Genomic DNA, 22,056 nt, shown 5'->3' with positions numbered 1-22,056 from the left:
TCCCTGAACTAATCTGTGTCTCTGATTTGCTTCACTTGTTACATGGACAGAAGATCCTGTCAACACAGAAATAATGCCAAGTATTTACAGTTTAATGGAACCCAGGGACCAATTAACAACACAGAAAACCACCAGGCAGTGTATTTCTTATCGTAACAGGAGGGAAATCTTATATTACTGCTGTTCCCCCATTTCTTAAAATAAAGCACCAGCACTCCATCAATGATTTCTCAGTAGTAATGTTTATTATCTGCCAGTTTTACCATTGCCCATTCATCAATCGCTTTCTGTGCTCAGTCACAAAACCCATCTCTCTACTTGTGACCTAAAACTACCCCCCAAAAAAAGAAGAAAAAAGAAGAAAAAAGAGAGGGGGAAAAAATAGAAAAATAGAAAGAAAAAAGCAACTGTCCTCATGGCTGCAGAGCAGCACTGCTAGAACCTGCCCTCCACCCCAAGCTCCCGGACTGCTGACTCCTCAATAGCCTGATGGATGCGATGCACCTCGTCCTGCGTTAGCGTCCTCTCCGGGTGCCGGTAAATGATACGGTAGCAGTGGCTGACCTTCTTTGTCCTACAAAACACAAACCGAAAGAGGACTCATAAATACATCTGCCTGCAAATGCAAATACATGAGGCCAAACACTTACCCTCTGGATCATTTTTATTTGCGATCTAATTTTGCCCTTGTTGCTTGAAAATCACCTTAATGCTAAGATACACAGTTCGGAGAGGCGGGACTGAGCTGAATTTTAATTTTGGCAGAGGGCTCTGCTGAAGTCCACCTCATACCTCAATTTGTATTGTGGTGTGGTAGCTTCTTACCACGGCAAACAGCCCTCAGAGGAGGGATTCGTGCCCTGTGCCATGGAAAGTAAGAGACAAAGGAGAACAGAGAACAGGAATAGAGAAAAGGGAATGATGGGGGAAAGAAAAGTATTTAAGAGTTGCTGGCTAGGCAAAGACAAGTTAATGAAAAATCAGGACAAACAATTAGGTTGAGTAAGAGTGAAAAAAGCCCTCCTTGCTCTCCATCAAAAGCAGGCAGGAGCCCCTAGTTTTGCAAGGGCATCTCTGTAATTGCAGTGCCTGTGTTACTGAATTTAAATGGCAGTTTTGGTATCCTTTTTAGTCTTAAATGGAGCCCACACAGCTTCTTCTTTCAAAGGTGAACACTCACTTCAATGAAAGAGAGAGAATCTGAGGGGAAAAATAGTGGGAAACAAGACAGTACCAGGCAGAAGAAGCTTCCAGACTGGCAGAACTCTGCATTTAATGGCACACAAAGGCAGCCTGCAAGCTTTGGGTCATCTCTCTCCTGAAAATTGCTTCATGTTAGAACCACATTTATGCCTATGATTATTTGATTAAATCTAAGGTTAGATGTGTTCACCCAGAAAGACAACTCTCAAGATATTAATTTCAACCTCAAATCCTGCTAGGAACAGACACAGGTAATTTTAACCTCAGAATTGTTATTTGATACTAATTTTGTCCCACCCAACAAGGGTGGGAAGTTCACCCTACTCCCACTGGCAGTTTACAACAAAAAAGCTACTTCTAATTAAAGCATTTCTCCTTTTTTGTGTGCTCTGAAGATAAAGCAAGTTAAATCTGGCTAGCACCTGAAAGGGCAAACTGCATTTCATAAAGTGTTAAGCCGACTGCAGTTAAGTGCTAAAAGCCAAGAGCTTTCCCTGTGTGCAGGTTAAATGCTGCAGAAAAGTAATCTTTGAGAAAAGAGGGGGAGCTGTAACTGTGGGGAAGGTGTTGCTCTGCTCTGCTCCACCTCTTCAAAGCAGCCAAGAGGACAAACCTCAGGGAAGCAAGTAAATGGAATAACAATGATTTGGTCAGAAGCTGCATTGCCAGTGAAAAACTTGAGTAAGAAAGAGGGATAATGCATTGGAGTGCAACAGAAATTATTTTCAAAATCAGGCTAGCAAATATCCTTAGAGCTGGTAGTATTTCAATTTTTAAAGGTGCTAGAGGAATTCACCTGATCAAAAACATGTGTAAATTGCTTTGGCTGAAAATCTATTTACAAGGTGTACAGTCACAGGCTCAATCCTGAAGTTTTGCAAATATTGGGAATATATCCAGGACCGAAAATTCATTATCATTATTTAATGTGATGTAAAACCAAGTTTGTTTAATGTAGGTGTAAGCTGTGGTAGGCATGGCTACAGCACTGGCCTGGGTTAAATGAAAGTGACAATTACTCCTGACTCAGGTGTTTCTGTGCCCCCCTCCCTCCATGATAGAGAGTGGTTCATTCCATAACAAATTACATATGGCAGACTAGGACACAATAGTTTCTTGTGGGTGTTATAGAAAAACAGTAGCTTTAGGATGTATTTAAATCAGGAAAGGGCAGAGGTTGCAGACAACAGCACTGGACTAGAGCTCTGCTAGCTGCAGCTGAAGTTAAGCATTGGCGTGAGAGAACTAAAATGGGGATTGCATTATATGTAATTAATCTAGATTTATTTTTAGGAAAAAAATGAAGTTGTAACAACTAATATACATAACTCCACATAACATGCATGCTAAATTGTATGCTATGTTTTTCTCCCACCTTTTAGCTAGGTTTATTTGCATCTCAGTTGCTAATTAGAAAGAAGGAGTATAAGGGTTCAAAGCCATTTCAATAAAAGACACACTGCAAGTTTCAAAACCTTAAGCATCGTTTCCAGAGAACTATTTACTAACTTTTCAAGGGAGATTTGGAAAAGCACTTCTCAGCTCTTCCCTCCCTTAATATTTCCTCTGCTCCCAAATAAAGTATTAAGACACTGTGATTAATCCCTGCCATCAGCTGCAACTGGAAACAATTATTGTCAGCGAATAATACCTTTGCTCATTCCGTTTCTCACTTCCCTTTTGTTCTGCAGAGCCAGAGTGTTTGCCTACCTTAGTGATGGCTCTGCTTATGCATAATGAAATCTCTGCTGCATGTCATGCTGCAGCCTGACGATACAGAAGCAGTGGCTCTCTATCCTGAGAAATGAAATTTTGAGGCCAAAACCTGCAGCAGCAGCAGCTTAATGGGATTAAAAAAAAAATAAGAAAAAAAAGAGGAAAAAAACTGTAGCAGCTGAAGAGTGAGCCCAGTGGGCTTTATGGGCTTTATGTACCTAGAGTGCAGCGGCAGACCAGTCCGTGCGGCTGCAGTCACGCGGACTCCTCTCCAATTAGGCTCCAGCTGATCTCAGTGCCACAAGTCTCCTCTGCACCAGCCTGCGGCTTGCAGGTAATGAAGCGCAGTGAGCACAGCGGAGCACTGCTCCAAGGGAGAAGGGAGACAGGGGTTTATCCTGATGCCACAGGAGGAAACAGGATACAGACTGTGGGCAAACACTGCAGTGAAATAATGCCTAATGCTCTTTCATATGAGTTTTGGAGGAAAGAGCTTTGCCTCATGATTTTCAGGAATCGGCACTCAGCTGTCTTGACGTGCTAGGGAGCTGGTCCCTGCCAGGTCAGAGTCACTGTGTGGGTCCATATGAAGGTCAGTGTATTTGTTTGGGTATTTCAGCCTGATACCTAAGCAGAATAAGAAATGAAGGGGTCTTAGTCTGCCACTAGTCTAATAAAATCAATATGAAAACAACCTCACCATGGTACCTAGGCTAGAATGAAAGGGTGTGGTAGGCATCAAAAATTAATACACGTGTCTTAGCTTTCCCTGCATGGAAGATCACTGAAGGATGCTTTAAATGCAACTTGGCTGGAAAGCTGATCCCAGAAGCTACCAACAGCAACACACTTCAGCATTCTACCGAAGCTGTCTCAGGCATTACATAAGACGGACAACAGGGTCATTTGGTAACCAAAATGTTGCATAAAGAATAATGCCTGGCATTGGCACTTATCTCTTCCACATGCAATACCATAACAAGAATGAAATTTTCTCCATCCTCTACTGGAAGAGGGAGATAAAAGGGGCAGCACTGAGTAGGAAACCCCATTACCTTTTAACTGTGTTCTACTTTCCATCTGTGCCTTAAATAAAGCACAGAAACATGGAGAGTTCTGTATGGAGGTGACCCCTGTTCTTAAGTGGCGAGGACAACACAAAACCAGACATTTTTCTAGAGAGCTGGATTTACTTTGAGGAACAGAAAACTAGAGATGACAATCTGCCACAGCATGACAGAGTGAAAAAGAGTACCATCCCTTTTGTATCCTGAGCAGTTCACTAAGCAGTACTACTGACCATGATACCTATACTGCACCTTTTCCTACAGAATACTATTTCAAATGAAAGATGTACACACACGGTAGTGAGTGCAAGCATTTGAGATTTTTTTCTCTCTGTTAAGTGAGTCATGTTTAATGAGGTTCCTCAAGGATATCCCTGTTGAGCAAATGTGTATCCTATATGCCTTCATAAGATTCATCATGTAATTCCCTTACATAAACTTTCACACAGTACTCAGTGGCTGCTACACCCTTCACAGAGTTCACATGCACGAAATGACCTCAGGGAAGAGACAGGCTTGTTTTGTTTGCAACAATGTCCCAAAAGCAGCGATGACGGGAAGAAAGGAATAAACTGTTTCATGTTACCAGCATCCTAATTGACAAAGCCACGAAGAGAGCACAGCTTTGGTTTTGCTTTGTGGCTCCAGCAGTTCCAGAACGGCTCACATTTTAAGTGGAAATGGGGAAGAATATTAAACTGCAAGAAGAAGATGTCATTACCTGTTCCTTTTTGTTTCATGCTTTCAAACCACATCCATCTCTATGACAGTAGGCACAACTGCTAAATATCCTACCATAAATTTTAAACTGACAAATAGCACTCTTTGCTAGAAACCACATCATGGGAAATGGCAAAAGGCTTGTGGTGTATACCTTCTCATCAGTGGCAAATATTTCAATTACCATGGTGATATGCACATAGAATATAGAGGTAATTCTCTGAACAAAGGTCTTTCCAAAATACGCATTCTCATCCGTCCTTTCAAATGCTAATACTTCATCTCTCTGGAAGAGCACATTGTACACACAGCATATTCTTAAAAAAAAGGGACATGTTTTTGTTTAAGGTGATTTTGATGCCAGTGAAAGGCATTAGATCACCTTCAGATGAAAGAATCGTTTTAAACCCACAGAAAGCAGAAAACAGTCATTTCTCTTGCATACCTTCTCCAGCTGACACCTGGCAGAAGGGTGGTTCAGCTTCAAAAAAAGTTCAGGCCAATAAATGTATGTTAGAATGTCAACTTTACTGGATTTTTTTTGGTGGTCACTTCAAAAGAGATGCATGTTCACTGACTGATGATTGGACTGAAATATTGTTCTTCTATTTCACAAAACTGAGACAGTAATGGACTTTTTGCTCTTTTCTAATTGGACTTAGTGATATCTGTATCTGAATACCAAACCTGAAACCTGCTTGACCTTTTCATTCTTTCTTTAGTATTAATTCCATTTTAAGCTTCTCTCTTCATGGAGAGAAAAAAAAGTCAAAATTCTGTTAATAGCCAGATTATTGAGAGATAAAGAGCACAGTATGGGATACAATGGCAGAAGACATAAATAACACCTTCTAGTTTAGAAAGTGAAAACTGGATGAAAAATGAAAGGACTTTCAGCTTCTCAGTCACTGGACACTGTTAGATAGCCACAAGTACAATCTAAGTCACTGTCCAGTATTCGAAAACGTTGGATTATTTCAAAAGCTTTGATGATTGTTTCCTTTTCTGCCTAAATCTATCAACTAATTTCTTGCATGGAACAGATACAAATAGATAAATACTGACAAAAAATCTTTCACAGGCTCCACTTGAAAGTTTCCTGGCTGTTAAGGTACTCACTAAATGTTTAATGGAACAGCTGGAGCAATTAGTTGTGCTTTGGCTGAGCACTTTGGCCCATAAAGACCTTTGCTTATTTCAACAGATCACCTTGGTTTGTTGACAGAGGCCAACAAAAGAACTACCATGAGCAGTGCAGGGCTCTGTTCTGCCAGCTCCCAAGCAGAGGGAACTCTAAACAGACTGAGTTATACAAGAAATTGAGAGAGCATTTCCCTTGTGCATCCTCTCAGTAACCAGCCAAGGATACAGATAACCCATCTCAGATCCAAGCACTTCCTATTAAAAAGCTCTTAAGTCTCACAGCATCAGAAGTAATGGAATCCATTACATGCAGGCAGCAATGAAATATCACGAGGGTGAAAAAGAAAAGTACCATTCTCCATTATACTAAAAAAAAAATTTAGAGTACTCACAGGATCATAAGCTAACTGTGACACAGACTTTTGCTGCCACCAAAGGGCAGAAAAAACATACAAAGCCTTGGGATTTGGGATTGTGTTTTTTCTATTAATTGTAAAAAACAGTGACTCATTGATTCCTTGAAGAAGGCAATGATCAATGGCTGTAAAGCAGGTATGAAATAATTTCTCAAGGAGATGGATTCCAGCATTGGTGATGACTGCTTGTCCTCCAACCTCTACCTCTTTGGGAAAATCATCTATTGAACTCAGGGGACAGAATTCCCATCACATTTGATCAATGCCAATACTGACCAATCAATTTAAGGTGGATTTAAAGCTGGATGTGACTGAGAATTGTCCCTCTTGCAAGGTGAACTTTGTGCATTCACTTCACACTGGGCCTCTTCTGTTTTTAGGGGCTCACCAGTCCATTAAGTGATTCAGTTCAAAATCCTGCTCTAAATGCAAGAAGATTCAAGAGTGGGCACGAGGCTGAATACCTTGAAGACTTGCTTAACTTTGAGCAGAGTAACCACAGAGCACTCACCATACCACGTAAATCCAACACTACGCATGGAAGGAGGCTCTCAACTTCCCAAGGCTGAGCCTTTGAGCAATGGAAGAAAGCCATGCACACAAAGATCAGAACATGTGCAAACCTGTGAGACTCAGAATAGGGTATAAACCCCTATTTTTTCTTCAGAGTTATCACTGTGACAGGATACAAGGACTGCATAGGTGAAATAAAGATGGGAGAAAGAAAACTTTCTGATACATATATAAAAAATCCAGTGAAATAACTTCTACCCATTGCAGTGGCAAATTAGAGAAGGTTGATTGGTAAAGTACTTGAGGCTAATTTTTATGTACTAAACATAGAAAAATAATTGGATGCTGGAAATAAGAGAGAAAAAAACTATAGTCTCAGCATGAGACTTGTTCTGTGAACAGCATAGGGTTTAAATTTGCTTCACTTTCCCTAGGTTTGACTGAAAAAGGTTCATGTCAAAGTCTTTTCAAAGTCTAATCTTGTTTTCGCCAAAATAGAATGCAAGGAGTAATAGTTTTCATTATTTGTTTAAAAATTGACCACTGGAGACTTAAACACTCTCTAACCAGGCAAACAAAAGAACAAAATAACTCGATTTGGATATTCTGTCTCAGGGGAATTGCCATTAAGATTCCTGACTTTTTCCTTCCCTGTTTAGTTCACAAACCATGGCAGGACTGCATTTCCCATGAGAGGCCAAGGCAGAAAGTTTCTATGATGGATCAGCCCTGTCTCTGGAAAAGAAACTTGGCTGATATAGCTGATATTGACATACTGAGGAGAACAGAAGCACACATTACCTGGAAGTCCTGGTACTGCTGGCAGCTGAAGCATTTTGGCTACCAACCAGGAAATTCTTAGAAAAAGTCACATTTTCAGTAAACCCATAATAAATCAACATATTTTCTGCCATTGCTGGTTCTCCTGCTTTCTCCACATTTTTCTTGACCTCCTAAATCCCTGTTAATTTAGCGCTGGAAGAAGGTATCTCCGGGTACCACAACAGGCTCTGTGGTTCTGGCAGAACTTTGTGACTCGGGTATCTCATTCACAACCCTGTTGTGCTCTTCCAGGGAAACTGTCTGTACTGGAGAGGATGAGGGACACAACCTGTTTGCAAAGAGCAGCTCTGGCAGACACACTTTGTAGAGCTGTGCTTCTTATGTAGGTTGTGCCTCTTGTATTCATCTCCCTCTGAGCCACCGCGTGCAAGTAAGAGGATGAAAGAAGCTTTGGTCTTCCTCTATCAAACTGTGATGTTAATAATTCCATTTCTGGCCCTAGCCACAGCAGGATCACTCTAAACTTTCCAACCATTGTACCACCTGTACTTAAGAGTGACAACCCATCCCAACATTCTGAATAAATCCAACATGAGAGGTGAATTTGGACTCTTAAAATGCTTCTAAAATATTTATAATAAAAATGTTAAGTGTGATACCTTTTCAGTTCTTCGGAGTGAAAGATCAAAGACGAGAAGTATAAATATTTAGCAGTTTTTTCTGCCAACTAGATGTTAATACTAAAGGCTACAAGAAATATTACTAAAAATAACATTGCTGTCAAATTAAAACATATTTCATAATCAAGTAAAAAGGGAATTTATATGAGAATTTAAAACAATTCATTCTCCTAAGAAATGAAGATGGATGGTAGTGACAGCTGATTTAGATGTATCTCCACTGAGCACTAGCAGAAATCGGGGTCTAGATGACAGACAAGAGCATGGGAAGGTCTGAATGCTGTTTTAGACTCTTGTATAGATTTCTTCACTGAGATTAGTGGTTTTGTCCTCACCAGGCCCAGAAGAAAGGTGTTCAAGGTCTTTTTACACTTGCTGTGAGTTAAAGTAAAGATGGACATGGTTCTGAACTCAGATGAGAACCTAAATGACTTCTCCAAGGTCCCACAGAAAATTGATGAGCGAGAGGGGGTTTGGACAAGCGCAGGTACATACTCTTTGAGTTACCCTTCTTCCAAGTTACCCTTCCCATTCACCCACACTGCCACTGACCCTTCTTTACTGCACTGTTGTACAGCAGTCCTGGAAACCAAAACAGCCTATGGCAGGAAAAAGCAATTCATCCAATACAGAGTGGAAAGGGCAGGGGAGAGACAACATCAGGATAACCAAATGTGCTGCTTCTTAACTGATAAACTAAGCCCAAACCAGAAGAAGACAGGATGGGGACAAGAAGTCAGAAGAAACAGCTGAGTTAATCTGAGACTAAAAGACAAGAGGGACTTTAGAAACAGAAAACAGAGTTTAAAAGAAATAATTTGCTTTTTTTTTTGAGGAAAAGCAATACATTAAAAGCACCTGCTCCACTGGTCAGCCTGCAGCACCAGTAGGAAACAAAACCATCTGTAGCTCTATGTGTGCAAATAGAAGGGGTTTCTCAATGGGGCTGCTTACAGTATCTGTCAAAGCTGGTGAAAACCCTGCAGCCACTTGCACAATTAAGTGTTGCTTACTATGTCCTTCCAGTTCATAAGTTATTTTTCCTCTCAGAATTATCAGGTTTACGAGCCTTAATCTGGCTAACTGGATTTGTTTTGGAGATGCAGAAATCCACCACTTTCCCTCCCTGAGGATAGAGTGGTTCCACACAGACAGCCACAAGAAACCTCTTCTCATCATTTTTCTGACAGCTGCTGCTTTGGAAAGACAACTCAGAGAAAGTCCTCAGAGCAAGGATAACTACTGGCCAGCACATTAAACTACTGTTAACACACTGGAAAACTATCAGGCTGTTAAACTTTTCTCTTGCCAGATTCCCCTTTGTAGAGATAGTACCTTTGGACCATGATGAGAGACAAAGTGTCTGGATCTTGTAGGTGAGGCTTTCCAGGTTATTTTGAACGGAACAATGGGGAAAATATTGCAGCACTATTGAAACTAGCCTAAAGATGACAACATGTTCTAATGAGGTGCACTGGCTAGAATTTTAACTGCTATCAAAATGAGCATTCATTTGGAAAACTCTAGCTGTCATGTTTGGCATGTTGCCCCCTTAATATTATGGTTGCTCTTTATGAAAATAAAAAATGTGTATATGCTAGGAAGTATGCATAGTGCACACCTCCTACAGTGAGAAAATACATGAGCATCATGCAGTAAAACATCCTGTGGGCATGAAGATTAAAAAGTCAGGGCACAAAAAATGAAATGCATCATTCTGTCAGTAGAACAAAATTATTGGTCTGCCACTCAAGAAAGGAAAGCAAACCATTGAGGCATTACACTAGGAAGATCAAAATACCATTTTTGCTATGACTTTACTAAAAAAGGCCAAGCAATCCTCCCACTAGCAGGAACTAGTTTCAACAAAGAAGGAATAAGATCTCAGCCCAGAATAGGGAATTCACAGGAAGCATCAGAGTAAACCAAATGTTCTCAAATTGTCCAAGACATGAACTTTGCCCTAAAGCACCTCAGGAATGAGTAGAAGGAATCTCAAGGCTGTTATCAGCTGTCTTTGAGAGTTCATGGAGGACAAGTAAGGTACCAAATGTTTCAAAAAGGTCAGAGTGTTTATTTTTGGAAATGGAGAAAAAAACCCACAAAGCTAGGAAGCCACAGAAACTATGAACTCTTTGCTTTTACTTTAATTGCCCAGAAAAACTCTGTTGTAGCTAATTAGCTCAGTTAGTTGGGACATGGTGTTAATAACGCCCAGGTTGTGGGTTTGATCTCTGTACAGGCCATTCACTTAAGAGCTGAGCTTGATGCTCCTTGTGGGTCCCTTCCAACTGAGATTATTCTGTGAATCTGTGAAATTACTTGTAAGCACACAGTGGAAATTTAACAAAAAAGTTTAAAAAAAAGGATTTATTGAGTAAATCTAGTCAAAACAACCTAATTTCCATCTATGAAGGGATAACAGGCTAATAAATCAACAATCAATAAGTGAAATGATAAATGGCAGGAAGTAATATGGAGAGTAGGTGCATGTGTAGGTATGTGCATCTTCACAGTGAGTTAAACCAGTTAAGAAAAAATGGCCTAAGATCAACATGTCACAAAACATGGTTCCACTGGCAGCTACAAGTAGTTTCAGACAAAGTTGCAAAATTTTAGGAAAAAAAATTAAGCAATATAATGAAAAGTGAAAAAACAAAAAAAAATTACTAAATCCAGTTCATAAAACAAGGTACTAAAAATCTGTCTTCCTAAATGTTTCACCATAGAGGGAATTGCATATAGATGGAAGAGAAAACTGGTGATCAATACTGGTCATTACTACAAAAAGGTGATCTTGCAAGTAGCTACAGTACTTGTCAATAATTTCTTGTTTCTGGGAGCAGTTATGCCCAGTTCAGCCAGATCTGAAGGATCATTCTTGTAGGGTTCTTCAATCTGGCACCTGGATGATGGAATACTTTCACTAATGGAAGAGGTGACAGCAGAAGTGTTTGTTAACTGGCATATTGCTTTAAATTGGGAAAAATTCTAAGTATAACTGAAGACAAGGTTAGAATAATCCCAACAAACTGAACAAACTTGAGGGTACAGTTCAACCAGATCAAGTGAAAGCTGGGAGAAAAGCAGCACTGTACAAAGCATCTAAGGACCACACAGAACCATGAGCTGCAGGTGAACCTGTGACATTGCTGGACAACACAAGTTACAAGGCAAGACCGAGAGAATATAGGTGGCTCAGCCTAAAGAACAGAAAGCATGAAGACACCCTTTAAATACCTAAAATGCTGCTGCACAGAGTTGGGTACTAATCTTTCATCAACATTCACAAGCAGCTGGAGACAAAAGTAATGAGCTCATATTGCAGAAATGTTCAGCTTCAAAATTCACTTGGAAAGGCGGTTGGACTCCCCTTTGCTGGAAGTCTTAAAGGACTGGTTATACAAGTGTCTGTCAGGAATGCTATAAGTAGAGCTGATCCTGTTTTGGAGTAGGAGGATGAACTAGGTGGCAGTACTCTTCAACTCTTTAGCATAACGTAATGTAACAGTCTTTAAAATGCAGAAAGTTACTTGAGTAGCAAAGATAGCTCCCTATAGCTCCAACTTAACACACATCCTGTATTTTTTTATCCCCTGAAAGTGATGTAAGCTCTTTAGACCAGCAACCCTATCATTACCTTGTGGGCCAATGTTGAAAGAGAGCACATAGGAAAGCAAAGTGCTGCTCAGTTACCTTTCACTGCCTAAGCCTACAAAACAAACAAACAAAAAAACAAACAAGCAAAGACACAGAAAAGTCCACTCTATAAGACAGCATCCCAAAGGGAGAATGTCACAACTGCTTGTCCCATTTGCTTCAGGGATGAGAGATGCCTTAGGAACAGCCACAGGAGACTCTGTGTATCTTTGATAGGCTGAAACACATTTTTCCTTTTAAGCATTTCTGAGTTTATATCAAATGGTTAGCTCTTTGCTTTCAGCTTTCCAAGTTCACATTAAACCACAGACAATCTTAAAATAAGGGCAAAGTCTTTCTTCTACAAAACAATGTTGCTAACAAGCCTGTTGAGGTTCTTCACCCCAAAGCAATTTGGGAAGTCCGGGGACTAGGAGACATCTGAGACACCAATCCTTAAATCAAGACTGCCTGGTTGGCCCCACTCTGGGGACTGTGGCGTTCTGACGTAGAAGCTGATCAACTTTATGCAAGTAGTGAGACTGAAATAATACAGACAAAATGGTATGTCCTAGGAGGTACTTCAGATCAGGTAATCTCATATTAGAAACACCTAGAAATCTCAACTCGTGGAGCCCCAACACAATGCTCTGAATAAGCAGCCATGCTCCCCTCATATTCCTACATGTTATCCTGACCTCTCCATTCTCACTCACTAGCTATTCTGCATTCACTTACTGAGCCTGTTCCTCATGTAGACAAGGGCTGTGAGGAAGGAGCCACCTCTCTTTTTGCATGCCTACATTGCTTTCCACAGCACAGAATGAGAAGCCACCATAATAACCCCATCTACTTGTATAAGAGTATGTGTATGTGTATATCCAACCCAGAATATTTTGTGATTTTGTGTTACATTCCTAGCCACTGCTGGAAAGGCTAGGTTTTTTATTAACCTTCACAAGTTTGCTTGGACTGCTAAGATCATTAGTTTTTGGGAATCCTTGATGTTTACTAAATAATTTTCAGGGATTAAATGTTGATCTCACAGAAGTGCCGTTGCATATGTGTTCTTCTGTTCTTACATGAAATGTGAAGCTGCCAAGGAACAAATAAACTATTTATGACTTATCCTGTACAGTAACAAAGAATGGCTTAATGGGGGCACATACTACTTTTGAATGTACTGCAATCCGTTCTTCCCTGAACTGGAGAGAATCTTAACTAAGTTTAAGCTGTATACTCTCTTTTCCCCTCAGAAAGGGATCACATTCTTGACATGACTGTCTGAATCACAGCAGAAAGACCTACATGCCACAGGTTCCTGCATCACAGTCCCATGAACCTGCCATACTTGTAGGTAATTCAGTGTAGGTCCCACACAGCAACCATTAACTCAGATTGCTAACTGAAATGAACCCAAGTTATTCTTACATTACTGACTTTAGAGATATAGAAGACATGACTGGTATTTTACAGTAGATGTAACAATTTCGTGGCATGACCTTAAGCACCACCATCTCTGCTTGTAAACCTTCTTCATTTGAATTACAGTAACATACAAGGAAGGAGACATTCCTTCTGAGATTACAGGGAGTTACACCTGAACAGTTGCCTTGCCAAGTGTCCCAGGGAGGTTCACTCCATTAAGATCAGCAGAGTTTGTTCTCTACTTTGCCTAATCTGACATACCTAGCCAGGATGGCTGGCGTTTTAACATTATGTTTGAATACATTCTCAGTACCAAAGAATATGAAAATTGTGGGACATTCTGTTCTGAGAGGGTTCAGAGCTATTCATGCTCCCTTCTGCATTCACTGTGTCCCTCCACTGCACTCACATGGACAAACCCCCCAGCCAGTGACACCCTCTCTCTGCAGAGATGGCTGAACCAAGCCAGATGCCATGTGTGTTCATTCAGTGAGAGAATGTACTTCCCTAAAATGGAAGAGATGTCAGAAATTACGCTGTAGCCCTTGTTGAGAAGATGGAGACTAGAATAACCCTGTGACATTTTGCACTTAGTCTCTACCAAAAGGTGAAGACACAGAGACAGTTTGGACAACTCCATAAAATCAGATTGCTGAGCAGCATGAAGTAGAGAGAGAGAGAGAGACATCTGCAGAACTTGTTCCTGAAACCCACACACTTTTCATCCACAATATATCATGATACTTGATGCTATTGTGATTTTACTTTAGCATCCACTTGGGAAAAGGTTAAAAGGATCTTACCCCTGACTGCAATAAGCCCATCATAGAAGTTGAAGTACCAAAGCAGTCCAAAGCACAGGTTGCAAGGGTTTGGACATTCAAAACATTTATAAGCACTTCTAAGCTGGATGAAAGCTTTCTTATATTACTGGCACATCTGCACTGGCAGGGACAAACTTAGTCTCCTGTATCTCAACAGATCTCAGTTCTGATTCTGTGTATCTCACAACACATTACAGAAACTCCACAGGGGAGCATGGAAAAAATCTGGATGAAGCTCAGAATCCACCTACAAAGCCCATGGTTAGATCCATACTGTGTTGGATCAATCTTTCAGTTTTGTTGTTGTTGTTTTTATTTTTTAAAGGTTGAGTCTGTATCTACTTTCTTTTCCACAAACTGGAAGAATTTCAGTAGTACCTAGCTGAGGCAATAAAACAGAGCAGCATTGCTGTTTGCACAAATCCTTCTCCAATCCCATCTCCAGGTGCTTCTCAGATTTGCCCTACTGCACCTAAACCAGCACATCTGCCTGAGTGGCTGCACATGTGATGAACCACAACAGCAAGCTGATGGGGCTGAAAAATGACCAAACTCTCAGTCTGAGTCACTGAATGGCCTCCCCAGACACTCTGCCAGCACAGTGCAGGGTGAGAACAGCACAAAGCAAGAGTTAGCCTGCCAGGAAAAACACATGTGGAAACAGGGGCTAAAATCACAAGCTGGTAATTTGCTGAATCCACCTAAACAGTAACACCCATCCTCCTTTACTCCCCCAAGTTCATGTAAAACCATGCTGTACATCTAAATGAGATTCAGATATAAGGGAGAGGAAAAACCCTGTCCAGCTGTCCTGAAAAGTTGCTGAGTCAAAGCTCCTGACCTATTCCCATTGAAAGCAATGGGATGACATCTCTTTCTGCCAACTGAGGATTCAGCTGATGTTTCACAAAACAAGAGGGACAGGTCCCTTGGTAGCAATGTTTTTAAAACTGATGAGCAGAAGCAGCCAGTCAGATCCTCTTTTTAAAAATGATGATACACCAGTTTAGTTAGGAAATGAATGAATGTGAACAGGACAGCAAGAGAAGAGGTAAGCAAAAACTGCTATGACAGCTGAACTTTGCAACACTGCAAAGTCTTTTGCCATCAGATAAGCCTGAGGTCACTGGTCTGAGCCAATCTTAGGTACGTAGGGTCCTTCACAGGGCCTCTGCTCTAGCACAGACTTCATTCTGTGCAAGTGAAATTGTCCCTTCTGACAAACATAATGCACGTCCTCAGAAAGGAGGACTGCGTTTGTAAGCTCATTCTCAGTACTTCATCAAATATAGCAGAAATGCTTTGGAAGTTACTCCCATTAAACACGAATCTGTTAAAAATCATTGCCTTTAACTATTCTTCTGTATGGTGGGACATTAGCCCAAGCTGACTGCTGGCTTTCGAACACTGAAAAGCAAGGTTGGAAAGAAGTAGGGTGTGGGGACCAAGACTTAGAAATATTAATGGTGAATCACTCCTTTGCTGAGAGAAGGCATGACTGCCTTAATGAACGGTTACATGGAGGATGTGAGATAATCTAAGTGGGACTGTTACGAAATTTAACTATGAGGTACTTTGAGTCATGATCTATAAAGCTGCTAACTGGGTTCAGTAAGTTGTTGAGTCATTACCATACAAGACTGGGCTGCTCTGTAAATCCATCTGGCTAAAGGCATTGAGTGGTTTGCTTTTGGTTAGAGAAGATGGAAATGAACACACTTGCACATGAATTTTCAAGAATAAAAAATTAATAATAAAAAAGCATTAACCACAATTACACACAATCTACACTAAAAATATTGTCATTTATATTTTAATTAAAGCTGTCCTGAGACTTAGAATTAACAGGAATGAAATTAGCATGGATTTTTAATGTTCTGAGAAAAAAACCACAGTACATTCTCTGACTTGAGTATCTCTTATGACATCAACTCAAAATAAAATGAGGACTGGACAGAAGGATGCTGGGTACTACATATAAATCACTGATCATCTGCGTTTTAGAATATTTTCACGCTCAAACTGAGATGCTAAATCAGCTTAGAACTTAACAGAAAGAAAAGAAAAATAAAATGATTTTTAAAACCACCACTATAGATCTAATTCATTCTGGATAACTACTCCAGCAAAGACCACGGCTGAGCTAGTCAGACAACTCTATTATCTTTCATCTGAAGAAAGTGTGATTAGTGGAGGAAATGTCACATTTACACTTAAAAATTGTTTCAAAGGCAACTTGTATCTTTTTGGCACAACTCCGCCATTTAAAAAATACTGCAAGAGAAAGAGGCAGATATAGCAAAGAGCACTCCTTTTCATGATTTCTCACCCTTGTATTAAGCCACGGGTTCAGCTTGAATATTCAGTGTCTCAGCAGTTGGCATTTCCCAGGCAGCAGGGCAGAACTGCTCACTGTTGGACCTCAGGGATGCAGTGCCAGGGCTCCTGGAGATGAAGGGTCCCTGCACAGAGCCTGCCCCATGGAGCAGCAGCCTGTGGTGCAGCACAGAGCAGCAGGACATGGAGCAGGGGGGAACTGCACTTTGCTCACCCCCTCTGCTGTGGAAGGGGAGAGCTGGTCTCTGCAGCGGCTCTACAGCATGTGGGAAGGGAACAAACGTGGTCAAACTGGATGGAGGAGGAACATTTCTAACAAGTACATGCCTTCAGAGATTTCTCTCAAAGGTCACACTGACAGTATTACATAATATAAATTGAGTTTCTTCTGAAGATGTCTGTGCACACTCACCACCAAGAGATCCACAGTGTTACTCCCAACTGCAGTGCTGTCTTGAGCAGTGCAACATTCATGACCAGCACACATGGACACTCTACAGCTCTTACGGGTTTTGTGGTTGGGTTTAGTTTGGTTTTTGGATTTTTTTTTTTCCTTTAAATGGCAACTACACTCAGTCTTCTTTTTCTAGCTTTTCACTTTTTTTTTCCCCTTCTACTTTCTTTTTACTTGGCATTTGCTAGCATTTAGCTGTGAAGCCTGTATGGGGAGCCAACTAAAATTTTGTGGGAAATTCAAAGGAAATGAGATGTAAAACTAACCAAGAAGTACTTTCAGCACAGAGGTAACAACTTAATGGTCACCCTCACTTGTAACCCCCTGGAAACATCACACAAACCAAGAAGCACAGGACCTTGGAAGGATTCACAACTCCCTCTCTTTTGGCACTTCTCCTTCAGCTTCATGTTACTAAGACCTTTGATGTCCCCTTTTTATTTTTTTTTACTTTTCAACCCATTTAACGACCTTTGATAAATGGAGGACCCTTCACCATTTCATATTTCAAACAGAATACCACAAAAGATCAAGTTGATCTAGATGAATTTGAACCATCCATACTGAAATTCTGTTAGTAAATAACCACAGCAGCTAAATTTGGCTTATGGCATAAAGCCCCCATGCCTTCCATTCACTGGGCTGCAGACATTCCGGCTGAGGCACTGTGTGGCTTCCAAAGGTTCCACCATAAGAGTGAATGGACTGGGATGAAACTTTAGACTTGTTTCCATCAGGAAATGAACCAAACCCACACTTTGCTGAAAATTTACCCTCTCTTTGTGTTACAAACATAGCAATGCACACACAGTAATCATGATGTTCACTGGGTTTGCCAATCCATTCAGAACAAGCATACCTGCCTCCTCTCTGCCTTCTCAAGTGAGCAGAAACCAGGCACGCTTGGTTTCAAGAGACAGAAAGCAGCACTGAGAGCAGGTTCGAGGAAGCAAAGGACCAACAGAAAAAAACAGCTGGTCTTTTGCTAGGAACCAAGAAGAGTATCTCAAGAGTTGCAGACAAAGCCAAAAAATGAAATTTAAGTGTATTCACATACTGTGATGCTTGAGCTACAGAGAATTATTGAGTTACCATTCATTAGCTGAACTGCTGAAAGCAACTGTGTTCATGTTCACGTACCCATTCCCCCAACACAATAAAATATATCTGCATTAAATGGCTCCCGTAAAAAATCTTTAAGAATGTGAAAACTTCCAGACTATGCAGATGAGCAGAGAGGTGGCAATTCATTCAGCTACAAAAATGGGATCAATTACAATTACAAGTTCATACCTTATTTATAGCAGCATTGCTTGCCTAAACTAACATATTCATCTCTGATAAACACCAGACATCTCTGACCACAGCAGGATATCAGAAGGGGAAGCGGAGCTGAGTAGGACAGCGAGTGACAAGGATTTGCAGAATGTCACTCAATGAATCATTTAACCTCATTGCAAGTGAAGAGAAAAATGCAGACACCTCACTCAGTCTTCCTAAGAAGCTTGATTCAATAGAAACTTCCATCCAAATAAAGGGCTCTGAAATCCCTGAAGAATGAAATACAAGTATTTGCCATACCTGAGTTCCATGTGCAGGACCATCTCTGTCAATACCGACAGTCCTGATGCAGGACTGCTCAACTCTTACATGTTAGACAACGTGGCTTCTGAAAGGTAATCTGGCAGTGTGGCAACACAGGCTGAGACAAAACTTCAACTATGAACCCCAGAAAATAAAGAGGGTAAAACTTTGTACATAAATCCTTTCAATATATTTATTGAAGTAATATATTGTGTGTTTAAATTTCCTTTTCATCAGATATTTCAATACAGAAAAAGCAGTCTCTTGTGAAACAACAGGGCAGACTGGATGGGTGGTTTATCAGACTTGGGAGCAGTGACTAGCAGCTGATCCATCACCCTCAAGCTTAACAGGCAAAAAAAAGTCTGTCTCCCTTGATTCATCACGGTGCAAAGAGTAATAGGTCTAAACACAGATATGATAAATCTAAACTGCAATCTTTGATATAGCAATGCCTGCAAAGGTTACCTGCAAAACTGAAAGGCAGCAGCCAACTGGTTTTGCATGAAAAGGACATCCAAAAGAAGATGGGTATCATCCAAAAGAAAAGGGTATCTGTGTGACTTTCCTGCTAGACGTCCTCCAAAGCCACAGACTATTCATCTTCCCACAGCAAATACCACAGCCTTTTCATCTGGAAATAACAGGTAGCAAGCTCTGCAAGAGCAGCAGCCCTTGCCCTGCTCACTCCTGGGCAGCACCATGCCTGCTCTGCGGCCACACAGATGGTTGTGCAGGCAAACAATACCCACTCAGCTGAAGCTCGACCCTCCCACCCTACTGCTTTTTTTGGAGAACAGGTTTTCAGCTAATCAGTCCCCTGATTTGGATGCCATAACACAGCGGATGGCATGAATGAAGGACTGAAGACTGGGGATAGCTAATTAAAACGCAAACCCACAAGTTTTGGCATGGTCTAAGATTGCAGTTCCAGGGCCAATCTCAGAGAATCTGTCAGCTCAGTTCCCACCTGCCTTGGGCTCTCCAAAGTAACAGCTAACACAAGATGTGATATCTTTGATGGGTACCACCTGGGACCGATACTTGAACATCTCAACCTTTCCTAAGTTTGACTGAAAACTTGTGTGTGAGTTACTGCAATGTGAATGATACTGCTAGCCTGTAACCTGTAAGAGAACCAAGAGAGCACTGAGCTGGATTCACCCTGCAGTACATTTATTTTGTAAGCAATTCTTTTTCTGTTCCTCATAGTTACAGAGAATCATGGGAAACCAAGTAGAAGTCGGTGGGATTTGGGATGTTTGTCTGGCTGGAAGCATAGGAGAATCTGATTCATTAGTGTTTTCTTTCCAAAATGCAACAGCCATCAAGCAATCATAAAATAGTGTCATGATTAAAGAACTGATCACAGGCGAGCGTGGGGATGCCCACACACAGTAAATCTGCCCTGCTGCTTCCTGGGAAGGTTTGCAGCCTGTGCCAGGTTCTGTACTGCTGTTCTCAAACTAGCTCATGCACAGGCTTTCTAAAAGCAAGACAAGCCCTCTATTTAGATCTTCCATTTGCATTTACATTTTTAAAGAGAAAATTGTGATTTTTCCAAATAAATAACAGAGCCCAAAGAACACAAAGAAATATTGAAACGGAATTTGGTGGAAACAACTATGTACCTTGGTTTAACTTTCACATTGGAAGAATTCAGAAAGATAAAACCCCAAGCACTTTCAATACTTTTGTGTTTGTTGAAAATTGCCAATAATTTTTGTTGCAAAAACATTTTCTTTCCACTTTCAACATTCCTCTGAGACAAGAGCAAAAATAGTTTAACTGTGAAAATGATCCATTTTACAGGCATCAAATTATTTTTAAATCCTACTCCTCAGTCTGCTCCTCTATGCCTAGATCATCAGTAATTTATTTATGAAATTCTCTGAGGAAGGGAGTGTGCAAAGGAAAGGTAGGTGGGAAGCAAAAAAAGCCCTACATATCCACACACACATACATATATATATATATATGTATACATATATACATATATATGTTCATTCCCTAGAGGGGAAGTTACTAGGTGCCAAATTCTGACCTCTGACACAGCACAAGCATCAACTCACTACTAGCATGTTTTTGTTGAAGTCAATGAGATGCCCAGTACCACCATGACAAGCAGAACGCAACCCTAGTGCTGAATATGCAGAATTATGGAGGAAGCAGCAGACCTAGGTGTCCCATCCATCTATTCCATGACTTAAACCATTGTAAGGTCACAGGAAAATCAGACAGGGCTAAGTAGGAGGGCACGCTCACTGACTGCACTCGAGAGGAAAAGGAGTAACACCACAAATTTGCAGGTGGAAGCAGGTAAACTGAAGGTAAACTGATAAGGGAGATGTGTGATGGCATTGAGGGCCACTTGAAGCACCCCCTGAAGCTGGTAACCATAACCAATATGCACTCAAGTCTTAAAATGGGACCAAATCCAAGGGGGACATGATTGGACTGGGCTCCTCCTCTGTTCAGGAGAGGAAAATCAGGTGATACTGAGATTAGCTCACCACCAGGCTTTGGTTCTTCTGTGAGCCTTTCTTTCCTTCTGGCACACTAAGAGAGAGGGCAGCTGTTTGGCTTTCCTCCTGCTCCTTTGCAGGGACAGTGCTGCAGGAAGTATTCTTTGTGAGGGGGAATTACACAGGTACTCCTTCAAAAGGCACAAAACTACTACAGGATCAGCAGCTTAAAGACAGCTAATAAATCTTTAACTTCAGTACTTTCCTTTAGTGGGAGCCTTGTGAAGCTATGATCCTATATCCAGGTTCAAAAGAAACAAACTTCACTTCTGAACATCTGAATGACTCCAGGCACTCTTGTCAAACGTGGGTGTTGCAGGACTTGTTAAGAATTCTTGCCTGCATAAGGTATTTCCCGGAACCCAGAATGAAAATATTCTGTTAGTGGAATACAAGTCCAAGCTCATGTTTAAAGCAAGAACTGTTGATCTCAAATGAACGAAGCAGAAGATTTTCATTACATGGAGCACAGAAGGAAATGTTTGTCAGATATGTCTCAGGAAAATCTCCTTACAGGAACATGTCTATGTTCATACAGAGAAAGGGCTTATTTTAGGAAAAGAGCCTGAAGATCTCATACATTTGTTTTGATGAACTGTCCTGGAGATTTTCTGTATTGTTTTTTCCAGAGGAGGAGATTGTACAAAGAACTGTTCTGCAAAGGGTGCTACCTCTACTAGAAAAAGATAAGCACTGAATGCAGATTTTAATGTCACACAGGACACAGTTTAGACTATGGCAGCAAGAAAGGCAGAGAGAGAGGCATTTCAGAGTCTGTGCACCCCTTTACAAAGGCAAAAAAAAAAGACAGAAAGAATTGAAATTCCTGCAATGTGAATTTTGTCTCAACTCTGGGTTCTAACAGAACGAGGTGTGAAAGTACAAAATCAAAGCAAATAGACCTGTTGAGAAAAGACAGGAAGAAAAGGATGGCATAACCAGCTCTCCAGCTCCAAAGAGAGGCATAAATCATCTTCCTTCCACCTGTGAAATTCTCAAAATCCCAGACCAGGGTTTAAAGTCT

The 22,056-nt window shown here is 40.9% G+C and overlaps 1 protein-coding gene across 2 annotated transcripts in view; it reads right to left on the bottom strand.

Moving 5' to 3' along the window:
* Positions 1-223: 223 nt before the first annotated feature.
* The window catches only part of FARS2 (phenylalanyl-tRNA synthetase 2, mitochondrial), a 230,912-nt gene continuing 209,079 nt past the window's right edge, over positions 224-22,056 (bottom strand). For both annotated transcript variants that reach the window (XM_054284695.1, XM_054284696.1), the window contains one exon: positions 224-574. In XM_054284695.1, the coding sequence (XP_054140670.1) occupies positions 436-574 (139 nt within the window). In that variant the 3' untranslated portion in view covers positions 224-435. The remainder of the gene's footprint in view (positions 575-22,056) is intronic.

The sequence above is a fragment of the Melozone crissalis genome, unplaced genomic scaffold, assembly GCF_028551555.1.
Source record: "Melozone crissalis strain CALT ecotype California unplaced genomic scaffold, PUWL_Pcris_2 ptg000042l_1, whole genome shotgun sequence".
NCBI lineage: Eukaryota > Metazoa > Chordata > Aves > Passeriformes > Passerellidae > Melozone > Melozone crissalis.
This window is presented reverse-complemented; position numbering and strand designations above follow the sequence as displayed.